The sequence below is a fragment of the Perca fluviatilis genome, chromosome 1 (assembly GCF_010015445.1).
Source record: "Perca fluviatilis chromosome 1, GENO_Pfluv_1.0, whole genome shotgun sequence".
NCBI classification, from domain to species: domain Eukaryota; kingdom Metazoa; phylum Chordata; class Actinopteri; order Perciformes; family Percidae; genus Perca; species Perca fluviatilis.
The window spans coordinates 47,349,504-47,376,758 of NC_053112.1; the positions used below are offsets into that span (position 1 = coordinate 47,349,504).

At 40.7% G+C, this 27,255-nt stretch overlaps 1 protein-coding gene across 1 annotated transcript in view; it reads right to left on the reverse strand.

The window, feature by feature from the left end:
* Window positions 1–27,255, reverse strand: part of sorcs3 (sortilin related VPS10 domain containing receptor 3) — a 376,202-nt gene that overhangs the window by 55,617 nt on the left and 293,330 nt on the right. Inside the window, exons 10-16 of the mRNA XM_039826137.1 lie at window positions 17,928–18,074; window positions 15,125–15,227; window positions 13,254–13,330; window positions 9,887–9,978; window positions 8,466–8,573; window positions 7,614–7,731; window positions 7,369–7,502 (exon numbers count right to left, since the gene is read on the reverse strand). Coding sequence (XP_039682071.1) covers window positions 7,369–7,502; window positions 7,614–7,731; window positions 8,466–8,573; window positions 9,887–9,978; window positions 13,254–13,330; window positions 15,125–15,227; window positions 17,928–18,074 — 779 coding nt within the window. The remainder of the gene's footprint in view (window positions 1–7,368; window positions 7,503–7,613; window positions 7,732–8,465; window positions 8,574–9,886; window positions 9,979–13,253; window positions 13,331–15,124; window positions 15,228–17,927; window positions 18,075–27,255) is intronic.

Sequence of the window (27,255 nt, forward strand, 5' to 3'; positions counted from 1 at the left end):
CAGATTGTGTACAATAGTGTGCACACATAATTGGGATAGTGGTTCAATCTTTTCATAATATTAAAAATCACATCTCTCTTTGAATTGGCTCTTTTACTTAGAAAACCATGCTAGTTATTACCCCATTTTCAGTCTTTATGCTAAGCTACTAAGCTTTGCATAGCACCATTATTTCATACAGGGCTAATAAGTAGGCTGATCATGTGGCAGCCAGACTCTTCACACCTCAAATTATGTTAGAGTAGTCATTTCCTCCGGGGATTTCGCGATGTCCCGATCGCAACAATTCACGCAAATTCAACCAATCGCGTGAATTTGGTGCGACTCGCAATTTTGACCAATCACCGCAATTTTTAGGCAAATTTGACCAATAACCCGGAGTTTCCCGCGACTTCAACCAATTCCAGCAGTCCCACGTGCCAGACTTTGTGTCAGTATGTGACTCTGAGAGCCTCTGACCAAGCGGGAGTTGAGAACGGGTTGACGTAACACACGTACGTCCCCAAATTCATTTCCTTGTTTCTGATATGAAGATGAGACGTGTGTGACTCGAACATCTCACATTTACCAACAAAACGTACAGCGAAAGAGCGTGCAAAACATTTCAGACCGTCCTGCCAACCTGTATACATTTTAACATCAATGTACGCTGTAACATTTTTTCACTCTGAAGTCGCTGAAAGCTGCTGCTGTTTCAATCCTGTCGGCTCTCTGCAGCGACAGCCACTGACACATATGTTCAAATTTGATTCATTCAATAAATTATAATTTTTTGTCTTAAATCCACCAGCCATTTTCATATTATACCAACATTTGCAGTATCCTGAGCCTTTATGGTTACTAGGAAAACTCAGCCTAGAGTAGTTTAATTCTCCCCAAAACAAGTTTTATTTTTATTTTTTAAAGAACTATAAAAAAAAAATCTCAACTTTTTTTTGCAACTTTCACTGGCTCTCGCAACTTCATTGCAACAAAATTACAAAAGACATCGCAACTTTTATCGCAATGTTTTACAAAAGCTCCCAAAAAATCAGGCATTTTGGGCCGCAACAATCTCAAAAAAAGGCCGCAAAATCCTGGCGGAACTGAGGAGTAGAGCTTTTTTCTGCACTGATGGTTTTTAAAATCCTCATTTTATAATTTGGGTGTTCTTCAAATAATTCTCTGACAGAGAGAGACAGAGCCAGCTAGGCAGGCAAAAGTCTCAGACTTAGTCACAGAAAGAAAATCAAATAAACTTTATAGTATGTACTGTATATAGTACAGAATATACTGTATAGTTCAATGGGATGCATTTGGCACTTTACAAACACGAACTGCTATATGTTGATGTTTTATTTCTGTGTCCTGTCATGACGACATAACAAAAATACAAGTGTTTAGCATTTGCATACATATCGAAACTATTTACACCCACCCACATCATCTCAACAGAATTACGAGCATAGCGAGCTCACAGACAGACATTATGAGCAAATTGTGCAAAACGATCCCAAACTTTTGGAATTATTAGAAAACACAAATTGAGTAAATTAATGAGACACATGAATAGCATATGCAATGGATTCCACTTGAATGGCTCAACATTGGCCTCGGGCTGCATGCTTCAATTGATGCAGTGTTACGGTTTACATATTTTCTCTTTTCCTCAAAGGTTTTTTTTTTTTTTTAACCAAAAGTGACCTCAAACTTGTAAATTTGTGTTGTGTTGCTGTGAGTTCCTTGCTCTGCTGAAAAGAAGAAGACGAAAACACCTCTGAATTACTGCAAGAGCATACATCCATCAGATCAATTCATCAAAATAGCTCTGTATACACTCATCGGGTTAAGTAACAAATGTGATTAGATAACCATTAGGAAAAGAAAGTAGAGCTAATAACATCATTGTCTTCTCTAAGCTGTGCATTATGTTTGCACCAAATTCAGCTTATAAAGTTACTGGGTGGAAGTAATGTGAGTGAGTTGTTTGTAGCTGAAGTATGTAGGTTAGATCAACCTAGAGAGCATAGAAGTGGAAGAGGGTAATTAATGGTAGCGGGGTGGATGCACTTGAAAATAACAAATGGCTGCTGAACGGTAGCTGTCATTTTAAAAAGTCATAGTTGTTTTTAAAGGTCCCATGACATGGTGCTCTTTGGATGCTTTTATATAGGCCTTAGTGGTCCCCTAATACTGTATCTGAAGTCTCTTTTATATAGGCCTTAGTGGTCCCCTAATACTGTATCTGAAGTCTCTTTTATATAGACCTTAGTGGTCCCCAAATACTGTATCTGAAGTCTCTTTTATATAGACCTTAGTGGTCCCCTAATACTGTATCTGAAGTCTGTTTTATATAGACCTTAGTGGTCCCCAAATACTGTATCTGAAGTCTCTTATATAGACCTTAGTGGTCCCCTAATACTGTATCTGAAGTCTCTTTTATATAAGCCTTAGTGGTCCCCTAATACTGTATCTGAAGTCTCTTTTATATATACCTTAGTGGTCCCCTAATACTGTATCTGAAGTCTCTTTTATATAGGCCTTGGTGGTCCCCTAATACTGTATCTGAAGTCTCTTTTATATAGACCTTAGTTGTCCCCTAATACTGTATCTGAAGTCGTTTTTATATAGGCCTTAGTGGTCCCCTAATACTGTATCTGAAGTCTCTTTTATATAGGCCTTAGTGGTCCCCTAATACTGTATCTGAAGTCTCTTTTATATAGACCTTAGTTGTCCCCTAATACTGTATCTGAAGTCGTTTTTATATAGGCCTTAGTGGTCCCCTAATACTGTATCTGAAGTCTCTTTTATATATACCTTAGTGGTCCCCTAATACTGTATCTGAAGTCTCTTTTATATAGGCCTTAGTGGTCCCCTAATACTGTATCTGAAGTCTCTTTTATATAGACCTTAGTGGTCCCCAAATACTGTATCTGAAGTCTCTTTTATATAGACCTTAGTGGTCCCCTAATACTGTATCTGAAGTCTCTTTTATATAGGCCTTAGTGGTCCCCAAATACTGTATCTGAAGTCTCTTTTATATAGACCTTAGTGGTCCCCTAATACTGTATCTGAAGTCTCTTTTATATAGGCCTTAGTGGTCCCCTAATACTATATCTGAAGTCTCTTTCCTGAAATTCAGCCTTAGTGCAGAATTACAGCCACTAGAGCCAGTCCCACAATGAGCTTTCCTTAGTATGTGACATTTCTGTGTCTGTAGCTATTGAGGAAGAGAGAGGGGGGGCAAGGTGGAGGTTGGGGGTGTGGCCTTGACCAACTGCCACTTTGCTCATTTGAAAGCTGATGTCTTTCTCTCATGGGTGGGCCAAGATTCCAGATCGGCCCATCTGAGCTTTCATTTTCTCAAAGGCAGAGCAGGATACCCAGGGCTCGGTTTACACCTATCACCATTTCTAGCCACTGGAGGACCATAGGCAGGCTGGGGGAACACATATTAATGTTAAAAAACCTCATAAAGTGAAATTTTCATGCCATGCACAACAAAATGTGTTTTCTGTTTAGAAAGATTTTGAGTTCTCCCTCCCTTGCCTCACGGTGGTTTGGTCTACTGCCTTTATGTTAACGGTACCTACACACAGAAGTCCGGTAGGACCAAGGGGGTAGGCGAGCATCCGGAAAGCGTCCCTCCTATAGGGAGACTCTTAGGCTAACAAGCCATCACCCGCTGTTAGCATTCCATTGACTGACTCCAATAACTTTACATCTGAAGCGTTTAAAGACTCTATTTGTCCATTGTATATTTCTAAAGAAACACTACAATGTATGAAAGGCTCCATTACCTTGTACCTCATGTCATAACCATGCAACTTACTGTCACACAATAGAGGAATTACCGTATAGAGAAGGTCGCAGGCAGTTTGGACTTACATCCAATCCACTTTATTTCTATAGCACATTTTACAAACACAAAGTTTCCAAAGTGCTGCACAGAAGACTCAGAACATACAAACAATTAATATAAAATTATTTAAACAAAAATAAAAACATCAAGTTTAAAAATATATAAAATATAGAAAGAATAAAAGAAAGAATAAACACCACAGTGGACCACATAACTCACACAGAATTAAAAGCCAAAGAATAAAAGTGTGTCTTTAGACGTGCCTTAAAACACTCAACTGTAGGGGCAGTTCGGACATGGAGAGGCAGGGCATTAGAGAGTTTAGGTCCAACCACAGAAAAGGCCCTGTCCCCCCGAGTCTTAAGTCTTGACTTGGGGACCACAAGCTGGAGCTGGCCCTCTGACCTCAGTGTCCGCGCTGGTGTATAAATTTGGATGAGGTCCGAAATATATGTTGGGGCCAGTCCATTCACAGCTTTAAAAACAAACAATAAAATCTTGAAATCAATCCTAAAACTAACAGGGAGCCAATGCAATGAGGCAAGAATTGGAGTTATATGTGCACGCTTTTTGGTTCCTGTTAAAAGTCGGGCTGCAGAGTTTTGGACTAACTGTAAGCGTGAGAGTGCGTTTTGATTTATACCGATATAAAGTGCATTACAATAGTCCAAACGAGAAGAAATAAAAGCATGTATAGCATGTATAGCTTTTAGCAGTTCAAAACTGCTAAAAGACAAAAACGGTTTAACTTTGGCTAAAAGGCGAAGATGATAAAAACTAGATTTCACTACTGCATTTATTTGTTTATTAAATTTGAAATCACTGTCTATTTTTACCCCAAGGTTAGTTACCACAGGACGCACAAAGTTATTGAGGGGGCCCAAATCTATCATGGGATTAGTGGGGCCAAACTGCATAATCTCTGTTTTAGTTTAAAACATTTTTGGGCCAACCACTCTTTGACGTCATTTAAACAGTCAAGTAGGGGTGTCAGGGGGCTGCCTTCATGTATTCTGATTTTTGAAAATTTTGAAATTTGACAGTCATCAGCATAAAGATGATAGGAGATGCCATGCTTTTTAAAAACTGTTCCTAGTGGCAGAAGGTACAATGCAAAGAGTATAGGACCAAGAATTGATCCCTGGGGGACCCCACAGTTCAAAGGCGCAGTTGATGAAGTAGAGTCCCCCATTTTAACAAAAAAGCATCTCCCTGAAAGATATGACTGAAACCACTTTAGGGCAGTCCCCCCGACTCCCACACAGTTTTCCAGACGAGATAAAAGAATTTTGTGGTCAACTGTGTCGAAAGCTGCAGTGATGTCTAAAAGCACTAAAATGGCTGAATCACCAGAATCGTCATTAAAACCAGGTCATTAAAAATCTTTAAAAGTGCCGACTCAGTGCTATGAAATACTTTAAAACCTGACTGGAAAGTATCTAAGATGCCATGTGCCTCCAGAAAAGACTGCAGCTGCACAAATACACATTTTTCAAAAATCTTCGATAAAAAAGGAAGCTTTGAAATAAGACAATAATTTGTAACATTTGCGGACTCAAGTCCTGCTTTCTTAATCAGTGGCTCAATTACTGCTTTTTTACAAAATGCAGGCACAACTCCAGAAGATAGGCTACGATTTGTAATTTCCTCAACATGAGAGCCAATCGTTTCCCATACATCCTTAAAAAAGTGTGTAGGGACAGGGTCCGTAGGGGATGTGGAGGATTTAATTTGATTGATAATCTTTGTAAGAGATAGCATTGAAACTGGCTCAAACTGACAAAAAGTAGCTGAACAATGCATGTTTACAGAGAGGTTCAAAGATAGGGGCAATATATTGGCTCTAATATCTGAAACTTTACTGTTAAAAAAAGACCAAAAGGTTTTCACAAGTATCAGGTGAAGATTCAATAGAAGTGGATTGTGGAGGGTTCAACACAGACCCAATGATTTTAAAAAGAACACGTGGATTGTTGACATTTTGAGAAACTATTTCTGAAAAATATTGTATTTGTTTAATCTTGACAATTTTTTGATAGTTTCTCCAGCTGTCCTGTAAAATCTGATAAGACACCTGCAGCCCATCCTTTTTCCACCGGCGCTCTGCCCTTCTACACTCTCGCCTGGCTGCGCGCGTGGCTTCACATTGCCATGGTTTCACATTGCCATGGCTCAGGCTTTGATCTAGGGCGAAATGCTCTTATTGGAGCTACAGTCTCCAGAACCTCAGAACAGGTCGACAAAAAAACATTTGTTAATTGCTCTGTATCAGAGGCAGCGGAGCTACTGTTTGCTTGCACATGAGCAGCAAAAGAAGAAGAAAAACACGAGGAGGTGTCGGGCTTAAGAGTGCGGCCGTAACGCACGAGAGCGGGTGGTTTTACTAAATCGTTGAAAACGAAATCAAACATGACAGGACAATGATCCGAAAAAATAGCACCAGACACTAATACATTATCAATAGGCAGCCCATAAGACAATACAAGATCCAATAAATGCCCATGTATTTGTGTGCATCCTGTAACATGTTAAATTAAATTAAAACCATCAGTCAAATCTAAAAATTCTTTCGCCATAGCTTTTGAAGGGCAACAAACGTGTACATTAAAATCACCAACAATTTGAATCTTATCATAATTTGTCCTTATAGCAGCAATAAAATCAGAAAAATCCTTAATAAAGTCATGATTATACTTTGGCGGCCGGTATATCACCGCACACAAAACAGGATTTCGCGCACCCAGTTCAAAGCAGCTTAGCTCAAATGAAGTAAAAGCCATCGACAATGGCTTACAATGTAGGCGACTCTTTAATATTGTAGCAATTCCTCCTCCACGTCCAGTCATACATGGTATATTAATAAAAGTACACTCGGGAGGTAACAGTTCTGAAAAAGCTGTTTAAGTTTAATTACTAATGTTAACTAGCATTTTAGTTAGCAATAATTAGCCTGTGCCTATGTTATCTCCTTACATATACCTACGCTCTCCGTCTCTGTAAGATTGGGAATGATTGAGATTTCTCTCGGCACAGCTACCAGAAGACTTCACACTTTCAGACAGGTTGCTCACGTCACATTTACGTCTTCAAGCTCAGTTCAGCCTACTTACTGGAGTTCCACATCTACACATATCCTCTAACAACAACAAATCTGGCTGTATTATTTGTGTCCCCTTCAATAGTTGCTCTTAAGAAATGTTATGTTTATTGTCGCCCCCATCTGTTAGTGACATTTACGCCCGTGCCAGTATCAGGAGGCCACTGACCAAGCTGCCATATTTGACGAGTTGGGAGTGAGAACAGGCTGACATTTGGCAGCTTCCCAATAGAAAATAATTAAAGTACTTAACAACTTGAAAAGCCTACAAAGATGAATGAAGAGTGTGTGCTTCTACATGTGCGGCAGTGTTGGAGAACAAACATTGTTGTTAATGAGGCTCTCCTTTTGCAGACAATGGAGGGAAACATAATCCCCCTCGACGATTACGAATAAAGGAGCTATTGTACGAAGACACGCATCAGCTTACCATTCAAAGTCATGAGCTCGACAAATACAGGACTCAGCTGAGAGGATTCTGGAGTAGTCCTTTCCCAGCATGCAGTAGTTTCCAGGCCTGCGCTTCCTGTACATCTGTTTTTGTCCCATCACGCAGGGCTCACCCTGTTGGCACAACAAACACCTCGGCTACTGTGACTGCTATTTCTTTTTATGGCATGAACTTTAACGTGGTCAGCGGATCAAATTCTTATATGATGTTTTCACGTTTCTTACCTGGTTGTGCAGGTGCCAGGTTTCATAGTCTTCATCGGTGCATTTCCTGCTAAAGATGGACTTGTAGTCTATCTTGATGAGCTGCCATTCAGAACGATGGCTGAAGTGTCCAAAAAATCTGCAGAGGCAAATGATAAAATTACTTGAAATCAATGGAGCAATATCTGGATCTAAATGTGATGACAGTTAGGGCGTGGTTTGATCCCGGTCAATCAAATCTGATCAAACCACACCCACACAATCCTCATGTTAACTGAGTTTTTGAGTTTTAAACTCAATAAATAATAACAGATGCTTTTTTAACTATGACTAGGGTCCGGGTCCCACCACCATAAACAACATGTTCCCCTCTCTCCCAAGCTTATGTGTGGTGATCGTTAGGCTGCCGCGCATCACCCAAGTGAGTGCTACACATTGGTGGTGGTAGAGTAGTCCCCCCCGAAGTGTTTTGAGTGTCTATGATAAAGCGCTATATAAATGTAAGGAATTATTATTATTACTATTTCATGTTATAGAGAAATAAGATTTGAAGCCATGTTTTTAGGGGCTTTAAGGTTTAATGACACAAGTCCCATTAACAAGGGATTTCATTATGAACAAACCCATTTGTCAGGTGACCTAATACAGTATCTACAAAGGTCTGACTAACAGCCTACATGACCCATTACCTGGCCCTCAGAAATGTGGCTTAATAAGGACTAAATACCACAGGAGCTTTCCTTAAAGGTCCTCCATCCTTCTAGGCTTTTTGAGGGCTGAACAGAACAGTAAAAATACCATTCCCCTTTCACGCAGCCCACAATAACCCCTCAAAGGACAGACAAATCAACACCTTTTAACATGTGGACTTACGTCATGATCTGGTTCTCGGCCCCTGCCTCCACCAAGACTCCATCCACGAACAGAGGCACCAAGGAGAAGCTGTGTTGGGTCCACTGCCTCCCCTCGTCAAAGCTGACCCTGTGTGTGTGTGTGCGTGCGCGTGTCAGAATGCATTTCCATCAAAAACCCAGCAACAACAACGGCACGGAAACAGACGCTCTCTATTAAGAGCCTGCTCATGGGGGGATATAGGTGGGGATCAGAAAGACTGGCTTGTCTCAACAGATGAGTCTCTGAGTCTCGGTGCAATTAACTACTGTAGGTTTTTGGTAAATATCAAGTATCAAGTAAATATCAAGTGGCTTAGCATTAAAAGGGACATTCAAGAGACACACTGTCTGGTGGTCAAAGCAGAGATACACAAAACTGTTTTCAGACCACATGCCAAAAAGGAAGATGGAGAGACGTCACGGGTCCTGGGTAAAGTCTGCACTTGGGTGAAAAAAACAAGACCAGAATAGAACTGTTTCATGTTGAACTACAAAACTGCAGAGGAAGAAGGAGACAGGAAAAAAAAAAACAATTGGACAGCTTTCATCATCGGGGGCCCGGGCTCTATTGATTCTGACAGCTTATCAACATCGGTGCTGAAGTGAGAACAACTAGGAGTACCTGACTGTGACATGGGTTGAAACACTGCTGAGGCCTGTGCTTGAGAGAAACAGCAACCCCCCCCCCCCCGCCCCACACACACACACACACACACCTCCCATGTTGCCTTTAAAAACCCCACTGCCTTTTATTCGGCTAAAAGTACTGACAGCAGAAAAAGCGTTGACATGCACCTATTCACCTATTATGAGATTCAGTCAGGGGAAGTGTTTAACTGAACAACTGATAAAGCAATACTACATAGCTGCTGTACGGTGGCTGTGGAGCTACAAAGACTTCTATCTATCTGGGTTACTTTTTTTTTTCATTCTTTTTTTACTTCCTCTACCATCACACTTAAATTGGTTGGGAGGAAAAAAAAAAAAACAGCAGGCTACACTTCACTGGCTCTAAAACTAATTTCAGAATTGTTGCAAAAATGACTGGAGAACAGATCCGGTCTCACTTGGATTAGCCTGCACTGGGGCAAAACGTAGGCAACCGATTTGGCAAGAGGAAGGCAATGTGTTAATGAAAACACTAAAAGGGGGGCTCACACGGCTGGCTGTTAATGATAAGTGGCTTGAAAAAAATCTCTCAAATTAGACTGCCTATGTCTTTTTTTTTGCAAGAGCCACAGTCAAAGTGAATTGCTAAATGGATCAAGTGTCACATATATTATATACCTGCTCATTTATTTGGACCATAAGGGTTGAATTAACCTAAGAATAGTGGTGGGAAATTGGGGAAGCAATTTTAGAAAGGAAGAGAGTCCAAAAAGGTTCTCTTAATGGACGTACCACAAGTGTCTGGTTGGCACAGATGGCTGTTTGACAGCAATGAGGGCTCCTCCTTTGTCCAGAAACCACACATTGTGCTCCTCTTCAAAAATCTGAACAGACATATGCAGAAATGAACCGTTATAGTATTGATGGAACAGGCAAAATATTACTTTCATAATGTACAAGAAACCCTGAGATTCACTAAGTGACTCTGTTCAGTGAGTGACAGAAACATGGCTGACCTGTGAATGTGCGTGACGATCCACTGATTATTTGTATGGGGAACTCCTTCTCCTTTGTTTTTTCCTAAATTATTTAACTTGGCAATTTAAGTAAATACATAGTTATTGATAAGATGATAGCATCTTAAGTAATAACAGCTAATGCTAAAGCTAGTTAGGGTCCTTTATAATTAACTTAAATGAATTAAATGTATCTTGTATATACAGTATGTAGTGACATACCAGATACAGGACTATGGATGTAAATTAGCATTCTTGCTAACTCCATCTTGTATTTTATACTTAAGTTTATTAACGAGCGAATTTAGCTACTTTCTTTTTAAAATAGTTAGTAACAATGGCTCTAAAGCAACCTACAAATATCAGAATACCCGGCTAACTAGCTTACAGCCCACTAGCCCACAACAGTAACCTAGCATTACTTCCAAGGACAGCAGTTAGCATATCCTTAGCTGGCTACATTATTTTATAGGGTAGACTGTGTTGCCTATTACTTTGTGGCATTAGCATTTTACATTTAAGGAAAAGAAATCAGGACTAGCATTATATTGTCACAAGGCATGGGAACTGGTCCTGAATGTAACTCAGTGTTTAGGCTAACGTTAGCATCTCTCTCCTGCTCTTTATTGGACGTGGGGAAGATGTGCAATGTTTGCCAAACCCATTGTTCAACCACACCCTCAGAGGCTTTTCTCTTGTAGAAGTGAAACTAAGAATGAATCTAACCACTGTGTAGCTCGTTCAAGCACGTTTGTCTACATCATGCTGTACTTTCTTAAACGAGACAGACTGATTCTTTGGTTTTAACCAACTCAGAGAGAGTTAATGTTAGCTAATTAGCTAATAAAATCCACTAGCAACAGCTGTCATTTCAGCTGGTAAAAGAAGCCTGCTTCTTATAGAAATCAAGCACCAATTGTTTATAAAAGCACTGTCAATTTTGAGTTGTAAATCGGGCACTGTTACGGTGGCCTTTTTTCAACGCAGACATTTTGACTTGTCAAGTGAAAAGGCGTAAGTGATACTAATAACATTGAGAATGGCTGCATTCTATTCCAGTGTCCCAGTAAGCTGTGACAGCGATATTACAGTGTGTCAGCATGCACAATCCCGGGACTCTGAAACTGACACAGCTGAACGGAATTCAGCCCTCATTAATTGTATTATTTACACCGGTTCTTTTCCCACTGTGGCATGTCAAAATGTCACAAGAAAGGGTCTTTTGTGAACTACCCATTTGCCTCGCTGGAGTGGAAAGCTTGACAGCTTGGCGTAGCGACAGTAACTAAGGGTATCGGGCTGGCACTTAGCAAAGTGTCAATTGGGTTGTATGACAGGACTTTTAAACCTGTGACACTGCTACAGACTTTGAAACCCTCATCTTGTCCTATGGATGTTGTCCCTACTGTGCTATTTGTACAAGCTTTTGACTCCATTGGCCCCTGCATTGTTGAGATGCTAAATACCTCACTTTTAACTGGTGTCGTTCCTAGTTTTTTTAAACATGCTGTTGTTAAGCCTGTACTTAAAAAGCCCACGTTGGATCCACTTCAACCTAAGAACTACAGGCCAATATCAAAACTACCTTTCATGTCAAAAATTTTAGAAAAAGTTGTAGCAGAGCAACTCACCCTTTTCTTAGAGAAGCACGAGCTGTTTGATAAATTCCAGTCTGGTTTCCGTAAAAGGCATTCTACGGAAACTGCACTTCTAAAAATCTCTAGTGATATTATGATGTCAGCTGATTCAAAGGATTTTACAGTTTTGGTCCTATTGGACCTTTCTTCTGCGTTTGACACTATCGATCATACCATTATGATAAATAGACTTCGTGATCTGGTTGGGATGTCTGGATCAGTTTTAAAATGGTTCTCATCCTACCTTTCTGGTAGACGTTTTAGTGTTCATGTTAATCAGATATTGTCTGAAACTGCAGAGTTGTCGTGTGGGATACCTCAGGGGTCTGTCTTGGGACCTATTCTGTTCCTCTTGTATACATTTCCTTTAGGACAGATAATTAGTCAATTTAGAGACATATCGTACCATCTCTATGCGGATGATATCCAACTTTACTGTTCTTTTAAGGAAACTGAGTTCTCCAAACTGTCATCTTTAATAAACTGTTTGTCTAGTATCAAACAGTGGTTATGTGACAACTTTCTGCTTTTGAACTCAGAAAAAACAGAAACTCTAATTATTGCCCCTGAAAGTCGTATCCCTGAGATAAAGCATCATATTGGGGACTTAGGCTTGTCTGTCCAGCCGAAGTCTCAGGAGCTTAGGTGTGGTTTTGACTCAGCTATGTCGTTGGATCACCACTCTAAATTATTAGTTAGGAACTGTTTCTTCCACCTGAGAAATATCTCTAAGTTAAGACCACTTGTCACTAAGAATGAATTAGAGATGATCATTCATGCTTTCATTTCTTCACGCTTAGATTACTGTAACAGTCTTTTTACTTGTCTGAGTAAGAATCAGCTTTATCGTCTCCAGACTGTTCAGAACTCTGCTGCAAGGCTTTTAATGCACATTAACAAAAGAGCACACATCACGCTTTTTTTTAGCAGCACTTCACTGGTTACCAGTCCAGTATAGAATTCAATTTAAAATTCTTGTCATTACTTTCAGAGCCTTGCACGGTCAAGTTCCTTTCTACATCTCTGATTTGATACAGCTACATACCCCCACCCGTAGTCTGAGATCATTAGGTCAGATGCTATTAGTGGTTCCCCGCACTAATTTTAAAACTAGAGGGGATCGGTCATTCCAAGCAGTGGCTTGTAGGCTGTGGAATGACTTGCCCCTTCGCTATTGCGTGGATTCTGTCGAATCTTTTAAAAAGCAGCTGAAGACTCTGCTGTTCAAGCAGGCTTTTACTTAGTCGATGGGTTTTTTATGGTTGTTTGTTATATTTTCTATTTGTATTTCAATGTGCTCGTATTGTGACTTCTTGTGTTGAATTGCATTTCATTGTGAAGCACTTTGTGATTTTTATCTGTGAAAGGTGCTATACAAATACATTTTACTTACTTACTTACTTACATCATGATACAAAATACATTTGAAAGCAGGTAGCTGTTATGTCAATGTGTCACACTCTTGCACAAGTCTGTCAATTGGCTAGATCTGTGTGCGAGGGTCACCTGTCTCCAGCTATTGCCAGCATCAGAAGATATATACATCCCAACATTGTTGTAAGACAGCTCTGCTCCGATGTTTCCTGCAGTGGAAATGTAAAAAAAACAAACAGAACATCAGACAACAAAACTGCAGATCACACAGACAAAGGACCATGTGTTTTAAATACACGCTGCCAATCACACCAAGTCTGTGGTTAATCCATTCCTCTGGCTTGATTCCCGGACCAGTTTGCCGTCTTCTCTTCATTGGAATAACACAGAGAAAACTCTAGGTTAGTGGATATGGATGCCTGCATCATTCCGGCATCATAGTGGGAGATGTGCAGGAGAGCGGGCGCCTCCTTCGCTTCTGCTAGTTTGCAGTCTTACAATACAATGCCTCCAAAGCTTTTTCCTGTGAGTGTGCACTGCAGCGAGTTGAACTGACTCCTTCCGTTGATCTGCTCTACTATCTTGGCCACGGCTCAGTAAATAGGCATGTGTTTGATCTGGATGGTGTTTGTCGTGTTGGGGAGATGATCTCTGCACCAGCTGACGTCTTAAAAGGCGCAGCGGGCAAAACGAATCGTGGTGCCAAAGCAAAGGCTCGGCCAGCAACACACAGACCCACAAAGACACACGGTGCAAACATAGCAGTGGTGATGCATGTTTGTTCAGCATTCTCACACACCAAAGACAAAACAGACCGACTCAAAGGCAAACACACACACACACTCATGCATCAACACACACACACACACACACACACACAAACACACACACACACACACACACACACACAGAGCAAAAGGCAGACTTTTTCTGCTGACACCACCCCTGGTGCTATCACAGCTATTTTGTCTTTTCTCCTCTCTTTTTTTCTTTGCTTGAACTCTTTCAAAAGCTGTTACACTTGAAGGCACACAGACACAACCCAAACTGTCATTTTTTTTCTCAAACATGCATAATTGGCTGGGTGATGATCAAAACAGGTGGCCTTGTAATCCACACCAAATTTGCCTTCTAGAAAGAAGTGGAGATCCTGCAGCGCACTGTGGCCAGTACCGTGCCCAGTGTAGCTTAAAGAATCACTGAGACAGAAGCTTGAGTGAGAGAGGGCATGGAGGGCCCACATCTGTCTAGTTGCTGACTGGGAGGATGACAGTACAACTTTTCAATTTGAAATGCAAATTTGTACATAGTTGATTGTAGGTTTTTTTTTTTTCAAAAGAAGAAAGGCTTTATCGCCAAAATGTAAAGTTTAGGTTAAGCAGAGCATGTGAGCGGAGCACAAGCGAGAGGATTTTGGATGGAGCGCAGAGCGGATTTTGAAAAAGTTGGAGCGTTGCCTTATCTTCCCCCGCTCCATTTTCGCTCCGGTGCCGCTCGCACCGTGAGTTTGAATCATGGCCGAGCCCGTCTCTGTGTTACCGCAGCACAGTAACATGCAGATGAACGGCGCCCGCCCTCCCTCTTTATGCCTGTTATCCGGCGGACTTTTTTGCCAGCGGAGGGTAACACTTTACTTGAAGGTATCTACATAAGAGTGACATGACACTGTCATGAACACATGAACCCAAACCTAACCATAACTTAACATAAAAAACCGAATGACACTTACTAAAAGAAGCGTTACGTCATAAACGTTTATGACTTGTTTATAATGTTTATGACACGTTCATGACAGTGTCATGTCCCTCTTATGTAGATAGCTTGAAATAAAGTGTAACCCAGCAGAGCCCTGAGCACGAAGGGAGGGTGGGCGCAGAAATACAACACAGGTTTTTTTTTCTCTTTTTTGGAGCCAAGGTGAGCGATATTGCGGAAATTCTCCCCTCCCCCACTGCGCTCGCATGCTCTGACGATAAGTGCTTTTACCGTGTCTTTCGTCTTACCCGTGGCAACTATGATCCCCGGTGCAGAACTCTTGGTGGAGATTGTTCCTGACAAGTAAGGGTTCTCTGACATTTGCAGCTGGAGATGGAGCGAACAGAAAGGCTGCACAGGAGGAAGGAGAAGAAAAAGAAAGTTAAATGTTAAATGTTAAGTTGAAGAGAAAATAAGCAACCGTCAAAACAAAAAGTGCATATTCGTGTGAAAAGTCGTTGGCACATCGCTCTGTCTAAGTGATGATGCACTGTATTGTGTTGAATCTTATTTACAGTAAATGTGATATAAATTAATCTTAATTCTCGCTGTGAAATTGGCAATCATTAATGACAGGGCCAGAACCAAATTACAGAACAAAAAAAACAAACATCACAAAACAAGCCAGATTCATTAGTCTCCCAAAGAGTACTAACCGTGCCGTCATACATTTTTTGCTAATTGCATTTAATCTGTCATTAATACAAAGAGAGATGGAATTTGCATTAAAGTGTGAAGCCAAGTCTCCCTGGGATGCACACAACAGAAGACAATTACATTTGTTCACAGGGCAGAAAGAAATCGTGTCTGCTTTCATCTTTGCAGCAGACAGCGTGTCACTGGCGTGAGGACATCAAGGCAGTGGGACAGGACAGGGTAATCAAAAGCAATCGACGGCAGTAATTAAAATGTCACATGAGTGCACAATCACAGGGAACCTGTAAGCCACACCACGCGGCCCCGGAGTCACCTCTTAAACAGCATGAAGTCCTCCTAATGTCTCAAACATGATTCTCCCTGACAGTACCCAGTTGGTATTAGTTGGAGGAAGGCTGTGGAACGAGACCTGCTGTGTTTCTGGGTCTGCCAGTGTGGCACCTTTATCTGACTTTTTTTTAAAGCACAATTTGCAATTTCCAATGTGTTTATCATTTAAAAAACATCTATATTAAACGCTAATATTAGCTTAGCCACATTATGTTACAGTAAAAGGCAAAACTGACCTGAATTTTATTTTGTTTATAATTTTAAGTTTAAAGGCCATTTTATGCTCCTTTTCAGGTTGATACTTGTATTTTGGGTTTCTACTAGAACATGTTTACGTGCTTTAATATAAAAAAAACACTTTCTTTTTGTCATACTGTCCGTCTCAATATTCACTCTCTGTCTGAAATGCTCCGTTTTAGCGCTTGTCTCTTTAAGCCCCCATCCCGCAAAAAGCCTGCTCTGATTGGTCAGCTTTTTTGGGTCTTATGCCATCTGTGCTCTCTGCACTCATTGCAGCCAGGAAATGACTGTAACGGCACTGTGACGGCACTTTCTACCTATATATAGTATAGTTGTGACATCACCACCATACAGTGGTGACGGCTCGTTTAAAGGCAGAGTATCTGAATACGGACTGTGTGCATTTCTCTGTGGGTTGAGCGATTTGATACTTTCACAGTATTCATATAGCACCTCAACCTGCTTTATAATTAAAAAAAAGCCATGGAAATCTCACTTTTTAAAATATGGGCCCTTTAAACAGCTTGCTTTTTATTTGCAGCCATTCAAATTGGAAGGGACTGAAGAGGTAAATTGCATTGCCAATTCAGTACCACTTTCTAATAAAGCACCCTACATAAAGGATTTAAAAGTTTTAACTAAAGGCTTTATTAATGGTTAATACATAATTTGCTAACACTTTCTAAAGCAGTTACAAGCCATTAATAAAAACATCGTTCTAACTGCCAAAACATGAAATGTCTATTGTTAGTGTATATTCCATTGTTAATCAATTGATTTTTGTCGAGATGCCCTGCAGCTCTTTCAGATGATAAGTGTATAGAAGGATCTTCCTGATGAACTAAAGATCTAGCAGTTGGAATCCCAAACTGTCAGAATAGGTCTGGGTTAATGTTTATATGAAAAACACAATCTCTGTAAGTATTTACATACAATAGTTCCCACTACATTCACTTAGTTGTGTTGCCACAACCCGCTGTGCATCATATTGGCTTATTTGTCACTATGTCCCAGAACACTGTCACAGCAGGAGCCCAGTTGCTTTATTTGCTGCACTATTAATTTCCAGCGGTATTGTAGAGAAAACTGTAAAGGTACTGATGATACGAAGACACCACTTCCTGCATGTTTTTCCAATAAATATGTTTTAATATGAATGCGGTGTCTGTGCTGTGAAACGATGACAATGCAAGATTAGCTAACAAATGCTTGACTAGTCACGTTTTCAGGTCGATCTAAAACATATTAAGACAGTGGCTCCCTGGATTTTTTGTCGGGGAGACAGTTGCACGGATGGCATCGTTACTACATTTCTGGAAAAGCATGATGGAGGGCCGACCAGAAAACAGTCAGTGACAATAATGAACGTTTTACTGGAATACAAACAAGAAAAAAAAGGGATCCAACAATAAGTCCTTCTTAAACATGATCTGTATAGCATTATCTATCAATAAAGCCATACGTTATAATTGATAATAATTTCCCCCTCATGGGATAAATAAAGGCATTTCTTCTTCTTCGAACGCCAGAAACACAAGTCATGCAGAAGCCCCATGAATAGCCGCGAAGCAGAGCTATTTTCATTTTGGCGCCCCCATGTTATCCAATCTGTCCGGTGTGTTTCTGCTGTCAAGCCTTTAAAACACTTCATTACAAAGTGATACAGTTCATTCTGAATTATATATTCTGTGTGGCCGGGTTAGCTCAATTGGTAGAGCAGGCGCACATATGTATTGGTGGCGGGTGGCAATATCCCTTTCATATCTAGCTGTCCTGTCCATTAAAGGCCAAAATGCACCCCCCTCAAAAAAGTGCAGTACTCACAAGTATGCAGTGAATTTCGTTTCCATCCAGGTTAGCTGCAGGAGCCTGCAGCAGCCTCCAGTCCCGGCCTTTGTTGTAGGTCACGTAGGTCTTGACCTGGTTGTCTTGCCTCTTGTTAGCAATCAACATGCCTTTAATTCCTGCCACCTGGCGAACACAGATACACAGCAGGTTATCTCATCTTTACCCTCTTAATGCAAACGGGCAGGGTGCATTTTATCCTGTTTTTACCTCTCCTGTAACAGTTTAGTCCTCCATTGCAGATGAAAAAGCATACCCAGTGCACTCATCAGAAATGGTATATTGTGTATTGAGGCAGCAATCTTCACAATACAAGCTCAGTTAAATGCAAATGATGTGCTTATCCTTTCTCGCTGCATTTGACAGTCTGGCAGAGTCGGCTGCTTTTTCTTATTCTGTGCTAAGTGCTATCTGTAATTATATCCTTACACATCTCAGCAATCGAGACAGTACAAAATAATGGGCGTTAAGAAGTGACACCATGTCTATTTTCTCACAGTCAGTCGAATCTCCCCAAACACTCACATACCAGAGCTGCCAATCTTCCTCTATACTACCATTGAAATTTAATTCATTCTTTTTTTTATTATTATTATTTACTACAGCACTCGTATGCGTATGCGTGTGCATTGCCAATGCCACTATCAGCATGTGGTTATTGTTATACGTTCTGTCCACTGGAGGGCTTCCTCATGATGCGTTGCATTTCTGGCAAACGGCCGCTTTGTTTACATACATTTTCAGCCATGAGCACACAGCGATAAACACAAATCAACAGAGAACCCTATAATGAAACATTATCTAACAAGTGTAGTGAAGCGGCTCTGTTGTAAATGCTAACGTTGCTCAGTAAGCACACTGACAGCATGTTAGAAAGCATGCTAACAGCATTGATAACTAGGCCTATGCCAAACGGAGCTGTAACTACTTTTTTTAGTGATTTATAAGCAACCTGTTTCTTGCAGATTGTCACGTTACCGAGAATACAGCTATTAGAAGGTAATATATGAAGTCGAAGCTAACTCTGACAGCTGTAGGGCGGCTAACATTTAGGCTACGTTAGCTGTCTCCATTGTTAAGGAAAAACTCAGGAGCAGCACAACTCATTTCACATAAGTGAAGAAGATTCGGGAGACCTTGACTGAATTATACAGGACTAATTAATAAAAACTCAATTGAGGAAAGAATTAAGCAGGCAGTACATGTACAAATAAAATGTTTGTTTAATCTGAGCACTAAAGGATTTTTGACAACCTCTGGTCCGTCTGGTTTTATTTTCTATAAAAGCTTGTAAAACATCAACCCTGTTGTCCACAGTCAATCTATGAACGTCATTTTTTTTTCAGGACAAACTGAAATATTTGTGCTGCAGTGAGGTCACTTGAATGTTAAAAAAGGTTGTAGGACCATAAAGACAAATAAATAAATAAAACTGAACATGAATCACACACATATATTGATATCACACACACAGCAATAACAGCTAAGCCAATCTCCTGTCCTAATCAGTTTTCATATGTATTAGGACTCAAACAGTGAAAAAATAAGCATTATAACTTGTACAGTGGACAAAATATCTACATTTTTTCAAAACAAGTCTAGACACTTTGCCCTCATGACATTCACTTATGTCAATAATCAAAATAATAATGTCATATTTATTGATATCACAAACATAGCAATTCTACACAAGCATTTGTGTTGTCTAAAACAGTTATCTATATATATTTGGAGTCATCCAGTGCAAAAATAAACATAATGAACATTTAAAGGACAAACTATTTATATTTCTTCAAAAAAGGACCAAACTTATGCCAAAACTCAAAACAATTATGTCATTCTTCTCTGTAGAACGGTTTAGAACGGTAATAGATGATCTTAATTGCACAAAGACCCTGAAAAACTCTGGACTTCTAGGCTGGATACAAAACCGTCTGTAAGGGCTAGGAAGGCACCAAAGACATCAGCAGAACAAGGCGAGGGTTAGCTTTTATCTCCAAAAGACCATATATAAAATAAATGTGTTATAGATTCTGGTTCATCATTGCAAAAACTGCATTTGTTTTCAATATTTAAGAATTTAGAAAGATATACCTGTTTTGGATACAATTTTGACGTGTACATCTTTAATCTTATTGGTAATACAGAATGGTAATAGCCATGTCCTTTGCCAATCAGTGCCACTGGAAATGTTATTCCAAAAAGCTTTTCCTCTAGTAGTAATTTTCTGTTTTTCATAAAATGCATATGTTTATTGTTGCATTTAACATTTAAAATGTTGACACCATTTATCATCAAAAGAGAGGGGGCGGGGTGCGTGTGAGATCACGGAAGGCTTGTATCATGTAGACGCGCCAACGGTTTTGTTGTCATTGCTTAGAATTCCTCATGGGGGAGACAGAAATACGCACTATAGCTTTAACCTGAAAACCAAAACCCATGTTGACAACAGCAGCGCATCACACTAGCTACACTTCTTCTGCTATTACCCTTCGCAATAAAAGCCTAACTTAAATTCACTTAGAGCATTTTGCTAAGAGGTAACTGTATTAAATAGCTTACATGATGCTAACGAGATTTTTTGCAGACACTAGATCAAAGAACGCCAGACAATATATATCGTATTACGTTGCTATTATCAACACCATGTACCTAAATAAACTTAACGTCTGTTCAAAGTGGAGCTTTCAATTCGAATATAATGCTGGATAATCCAAACAAGTTCATTTAGCCTACTATTTCAATTTATAAGTGATTTTTTTTTTCTTATACGACAGGCTTAAAAGGAACCCCGACTGTTACGACATGTTGGCTTTATAAGATTAACGTGGGCGTCAGCTATAAAAAGGTGGTACAAAAACACTCCAAATGTTTTGGTTTTTGTTAAAAAAAAAAACGCAGAAAATGCGTTCACTCGTAGGCTGCCATAGTTGTTCCTCAAAGTAGCCACCCTTTGCTTTTTTTGATAACTCTGCAAACCCTTGGTGTTCTCTCAATGAGCTTCATGAGGTAGTCACCTGAAATGGTTTTACCTTCACAGGTGTGCTTTGTCAGGGTTCATTAGTGGAAGTTTTTCCCTTATTAATAAAAAAGCAAAGGGTGGCTACTTTGAAGAATCTAAAATATAAGACATGTTTTCAGTTATTTAACACTTTTTTGTTAAGTACATAATTCCATATGTGTTCATTCATAGTTTTGATGCCTTCAGTGAGAATCTACAATGTAAATAGTCATGAAAATAAAAAGGAAACGCATTGAATGAGAAGGTGTGTCCAAACTTTTGGCCTGTACTGTATATATATATACATATATATGTATATATACACAGTAAAACACTATAACAAGATGCTTTGATTATATTTACACAGCACATGAAAACTTTAACGCAGTTTGCCTCAATCGAGATGTTTTATGGGCTGCCCTTGTCAGCCTCCATGACTGGCAGAGTGCTGGTCTACCAAATTGGAACCAGGGGCCTCATTTATAAAACCTGTTACGCAAGAAAAAGTTGCGTGAAGCAGGGTGAAATTTTTCGTCGCAACATTCCTCGCAATAGTCGGGATTTATAAAGAATTTCCATGCGTAAAAATGTTCCCAGTTTTCCGCAAACTTTTGACCACACGTGTGATCGTGCGTAATGCTCCCAAGGTTTTATTGACTGCGTTTTAGTGAACTCCGATGGTATGCCCGTTTTCCGAACCTAACCCAGTTTTTGTTTTCCTGAACCCAACAATCCTGTTCTTGCTAAACCGACCCAGAGCCGGTCGCGGCGCCCGGCGAGGGGCTGCCAGCAACGGGGAGAGGCAGGGGCTCCTCCCACACCGTGCAGCGGAGGAAATGCGCTTTTCCTCCGCTGCTCTCCCCTGCCTCGCCCCGGGAAATGCGTTGTTTGTTTGATGTGTGTGTGTGTGTGTGTGTGTGTGTGTGTGTGTGTGTGTGTGTTGTGTGTGTGTGTGTGTGTGTGCCTGTGTGTCTGTGCGTCTTTATGTGGTCGTGTCTGATTGTAGGTGTCTGTTTGTGGGAATGTTGTCTTTCTGCACCTGCTATTCCCAAACAGTTATCATACAAGTTACCAAATTGTTACATTTCAAGCACTTTCACCTGTTTTGCACCAATAATGATCCAAAATCTTGTTTCTATTTTTACCTTTTTAATAACTGAATTTCCTTTCTCACAAAAACGAAAATGATCATATGATCATAAATGTGATCTCACAGGGGTAAATGGCAAATATGAACCATAAATGATGTATATATCATTGGTAATTGAGCTAAATCTGTTAAGTATTAAGGCTGCGCTAACAACAATATGAACACTAACGGGTTACGGCTTCCAAACAGGATTTTGTTTCGCTGTTCTACCTCTGTTAGGAGCACATCGATCTCACAATCACTGAATCGTGTTTTTCCCCCATTTTCCCGTTTCGTGATTGGTGATCAAGGGCTCCTTTCATGTCTGGAATATTCATTGATTGATTAACATGGACCTTATTAGGACAAATATGGGACGACCTTGGGAGGAGCGTGAGGCTCGTTGCAGGACCGCATAAGGTAACGCGCGTCCGTATTTATAGCGAAGAGTCCGTGCGGTTGCTGCCGCAAGGTGTTATAAATCAGAATATTGTTTTTGCGTACGAAAATTCTGACTTTTTTGCGCACAAAATCTTTCAGAATAGAATCTACGCACAGTTTTATAAATGAGGCCCCTGGTCACTAATAGGCAAGTCAAACATGAACATGTTTACCTGAGTATGCCTACACTGTAGCCTACCTACACTGTATCTACAAATGGTGAAACAAGTTAACTGGACAGTGCGCTTCCAGTGAAGGCTTCAGCTGTTTTATTGGTTAAGACAAACAGGTTAAATCATTCTTTCATAACGTAATAGTATATTTGTTTTCAAAATTCTGCCTTTAGGTCTTACAGATATGCTTCATATCGTCAGTTTACATGGTGGATGCATGGTTGGCTGGGGAGAAGAGTCCGCAGAGTCATTCCATCATGTGCAGTTAAAAAAATAAGAAACGTCTACTCTGAACCAAGTGGAATCTATACAGGGTTTGAATATGAAGACATTGATCATGCAAGTAGATGAGGCATGGATGGCTTTTAATAACACAGCTGGATAGTTGACATTTGAAGGCATTTTGTCAAGAGCAAAAGCTATGCAACAAAATAGGGTATCATACCAAATGGTCCCATGGCATGAAAATGTCACTTTATGAGTTTTTTTTAACATTAATATGAGTTCCCCCAGCCTGCCTATGGTCCCAGTGGCTAGAAATGGTAATAGGTGTAAACCGAGCCCTGGGTATCCTGCTCTGCCTTTGAGAAAATGAAAGATCAGATGAGCCGATCTGGAATCTTCTCCTTATGAGGTCATAAGGAGCAAGGTTACCTCCCCTTTCTCTGCTTAGCCCGACCAGAGTATTTGGCCCCCTCATCAGAGAGATAGACATCATGGTTTCAAACGAGCAAAGTGGCAGTTGGTCAAGGCCACACCTCCACCCTCCACCTTGCCCCCCCTCTCTCCTCCTCAATAGCTACAGACACAGAAATGGCACATCCTAAGGAAAGCTCATTGTGGGACTGGCTCTAGTGGCTGTAATTCTGCACCAAGGCTGAATTTCGGGAAAGAGACTTCAGATACAGTATTAGGGGACCACTAAGGTCTATATAAAAGAGACTTCAGATACAGTATTAGGGGACCACTAAGGTCTATATAAAAGAGACTTCAGATACAGTATTAGGGGACCACTAAGGTCTATATAAAAGAGACTTCAGATACAGTATTAGGGGACCACTAAGGCCTATATAAAAGAGACTTCAGATACAGTATTAGGAGACCACTAAGGTCTATATAAAAGAGACTTCAGATACAGTATTAGGGGACCACTAAGGTCTATATAAAAGAGACTTCAGATACAGTATTAGGGACCACTAAGGTCTATATAAAAGAGACTTCAGATACAGTATTAGGGGACCACTAAGGTCTATATAAAAGAGACTTCAGATACAGTATTAGGGGACCACTAAGGTCTATATAAAAGAGACTTCAGATACAGTATTAGGGGACCACTAAGGTCTAAAATTAAAGTTACTGTGCATTTGAACGATGCTGGTGTGTACGTCACGTGTTTGTAATGATGCAGCTACTTGAAACGTGAAAACTGCTGTGTTTGAAAAATGATCTGTTATCTGGATAGTCTCTCTTGTGGAGCCATTACATGTGTTGGATTCACTCTCATGTCCATGACCTGGTTTGGATCGAACACAGAGGAGAGAACATCTGCAATCGTAGCTGTCATGTAGCGAAGGTCCTTTTCAACAGTCACTGGTCTTGCTCTGAAAGTCTTGTGGACTTTGCTCCATGAGATTTTTAACTTGGGTTCACCAACATTCATCCCCATCTTGAAAAACAGCCTGTTCAAAAACAGAAATATGGAAAATAGATACAAGGTGTTAGGAACAGTTTGATGTGCAATACCCAGCAATACTGTGCAACACATAGGAGTGATTACAGTTCACGCACCTGTTCCCTGTTCACATTGTTGTTATGATCCAGAGCAGCAAGCATGGAGGCATGGATCATCACGTCATATTAAAAATGTGTTCTCTTTGGGACGTATTTCAGGTACATGGAGTGATACACCTGAAACAAATTTGAATTGGAAATTAAACAATTAAAATACGTGAGTCACATCCTGCCACATCATAATAAATGAAATATTTCTTAAGCATGTCTGTATTTGATCATACCTACAGTGTTGTTGTGTGGATGCACTTTGTCAGATGATCCAGGTCTTTCAAAAGCCGCTTGTGTTTCCCAACCTTCACGAGTGCGTTGTGGGCTTCAGATCCTGGCTTTAACCAAAGCTGGCTTCTCTGGCCCGTCTCATCGAGGGGCTCATGAGCACATTGGTGATAGAGCCTGTTCCCCGGCCAGTCGTGTCGGTTGGTAACGTGGTGCATTATTGATAGCCACTTCTCTTTCAACACTTCGGCATCACCCTCACAGGTTTTGAGGGTGATTTACAGTGGATGGAATCCACTGTCCCAGGCCTTCACATTCCCTTCTCTTAGCTTCAGTTGCCAGTTTTTTTTGACACTCCTTTTGCCACACGCCAAGGATCGAATTCATGGCATTTTTCTGGATTACTGATTACATTTCTTTGACGATTTGTGGCTGTCTATCAGTGGAGATTTTAAATTTTTTTTTCCTTTTATGTGCATCCTGTCCCAGAAAAGCTTGTTACTAACCTAGCTCTGGGGAGTTAACTCCCCGGAGTCCTTATGTTTCTTCTTCGCAGAGCTACACTGTGCGATTCCCTGCGATGTCCGGCTACGTCCTGCTGCGTCCTGCCGCGTCCACTGCGTCACCCATGCTCTGCTGTGCCACGTTACATCCTGTAACGCCGTGCTGTGTCCGGCTATGACATGAACTACTATGACTACCATTGTAGTCACTGTTCCATTATCTTTAATGTGACTATTACGCCACTGTTCATCACACCCCCAACCGGCCCGTCAGACACCGCCTACCAAGAGTCTGGGTCTGCCGAGGTTTCTTCCTAAAAGGAAGTTTCTCCTCGCCACTGTCGCAATAGCCACTGCTAATGCTTGCTCTTGGGGGAATTATTGGAATTGTTGGGGCTTTGTAAATTATAGTGTGGTCTAGACCTACTCTATCTGTAAAGTGTCTCAAGATAACTCTTGTTATGATTTGATATTCTATGGTTTTGAGAGCTTCTTTAAAACCTTTGATTTCCATTATATTAGAGCTCGAAACTCGAAGTCCACAACCTTTTGACTCTGTGCGTCTATTAAAGTGTATGTACAGCATTTGGCTGAGCGCCCTGGAGAGTCACACCGGCCATCTCCACAGAGAACACCTTCTTCTTGTGATTTAATTTTGATAACGCTGTACTCTGCTCTTTTAGCCCAATGACAGGAAACACAAACTTCGTCCTCAGTGATGTGATTGAGGTTCATGTTACACAAACGCTCAAATTTAGCAAAATGAATGCCACTGAAGAAAACTGATGCTGTTAAAAGCAGGTTTCCTGTCCCTTTGGTCCCACTCAGAGTAGGCTGAGACTGGCATCTGTAACTACAGCTGTTAGCACATGTGAGCTCTAGAGTCAACTGTGATCCTTCTTTTTTTATCTCTTTCGCTCCTTCCTGGACAATCAGGGAGCCACACTTTTAACAACGCTGAAGCAATTGGTTTAAATGTTCCTCAAAAACTACAAAAAGCCTCATTTCTTTATGTGTGTTAGTTGAAGCTTGTGACTCCTGGGTGCTTTGAGAAAACTCAGATGAACTTACAATGTACTCCGGATCAGAGTGACTGTACTGTGGTTGACTCTGTTCGCCAAGTTCACCATCTGAGAGGAACAGATCCTGGGAGTTGCCAACGTCATCCTCCTGTACACGTTTGCCCAACTCAATTTCATGTTCACCTGTGTAAGTATGGTCCGTTTCTACCGGGTAGTCCACATCAGCTGGCTACTGTACCGCTGCATCCGACTGGTTTACATCCGTCTGCGTTGCTGCATCGGTCATACTTGGAGAACACTGTAGGCCTACAGTTATGGAATCATTATCAGCATCTGGGGGATTGTCGGTTACCTCCATGATCGGCGTAGTGTCCGATGATTCGTCTTCTTTACATCCTTAGGCTCCTTGTGGGGGAAAATTGAAGGCACGGCATTTGGTTTTAGTCTTCGCTTGTAACCAGCACACGTGTGAGCTCTTTTAGCCGACTAAATGCCTCAAATGCATCAGGGTCTTTAGGGAGTGGTACTTGTCCACAAGCAACTAGGGATCGACCGATATGGATTTTTTAGTGCCGATACCGATTGTTTTTCATCAGCCTCTGCCGATGACCGATACAGGCTGCCAATTTTCCTGAGCCGATATTTGGAGCCGATACTGCTTTTGCTCCCTCAATTTACATCATAGAAATGTAAACCCTGCCACACTGGATTTGTTTTCGGAATCTGCTCTGCCATTTCTTTAGAAATAATAAACAAAAACACAGATCAGTGTCACTTCTGCAACCATCTTACATTCATATCACCCACATTATGTGTGCATTTTGCATCATATGGATGGGTGCACTGCATATGGTTAACTGTGCAAGGGTAAAAGGCTTTCATCACCATCTACAACACAGCCTTGATGATTCATTGTTTGCTGACATATTATAAGACAGATATAATCAGGTCATCACAAAATGTCCTTTGTCAACACATTTAAATCATTTAAACCCCCTGACGGTCCCCCCAGACGGCAGTTAGAGTCT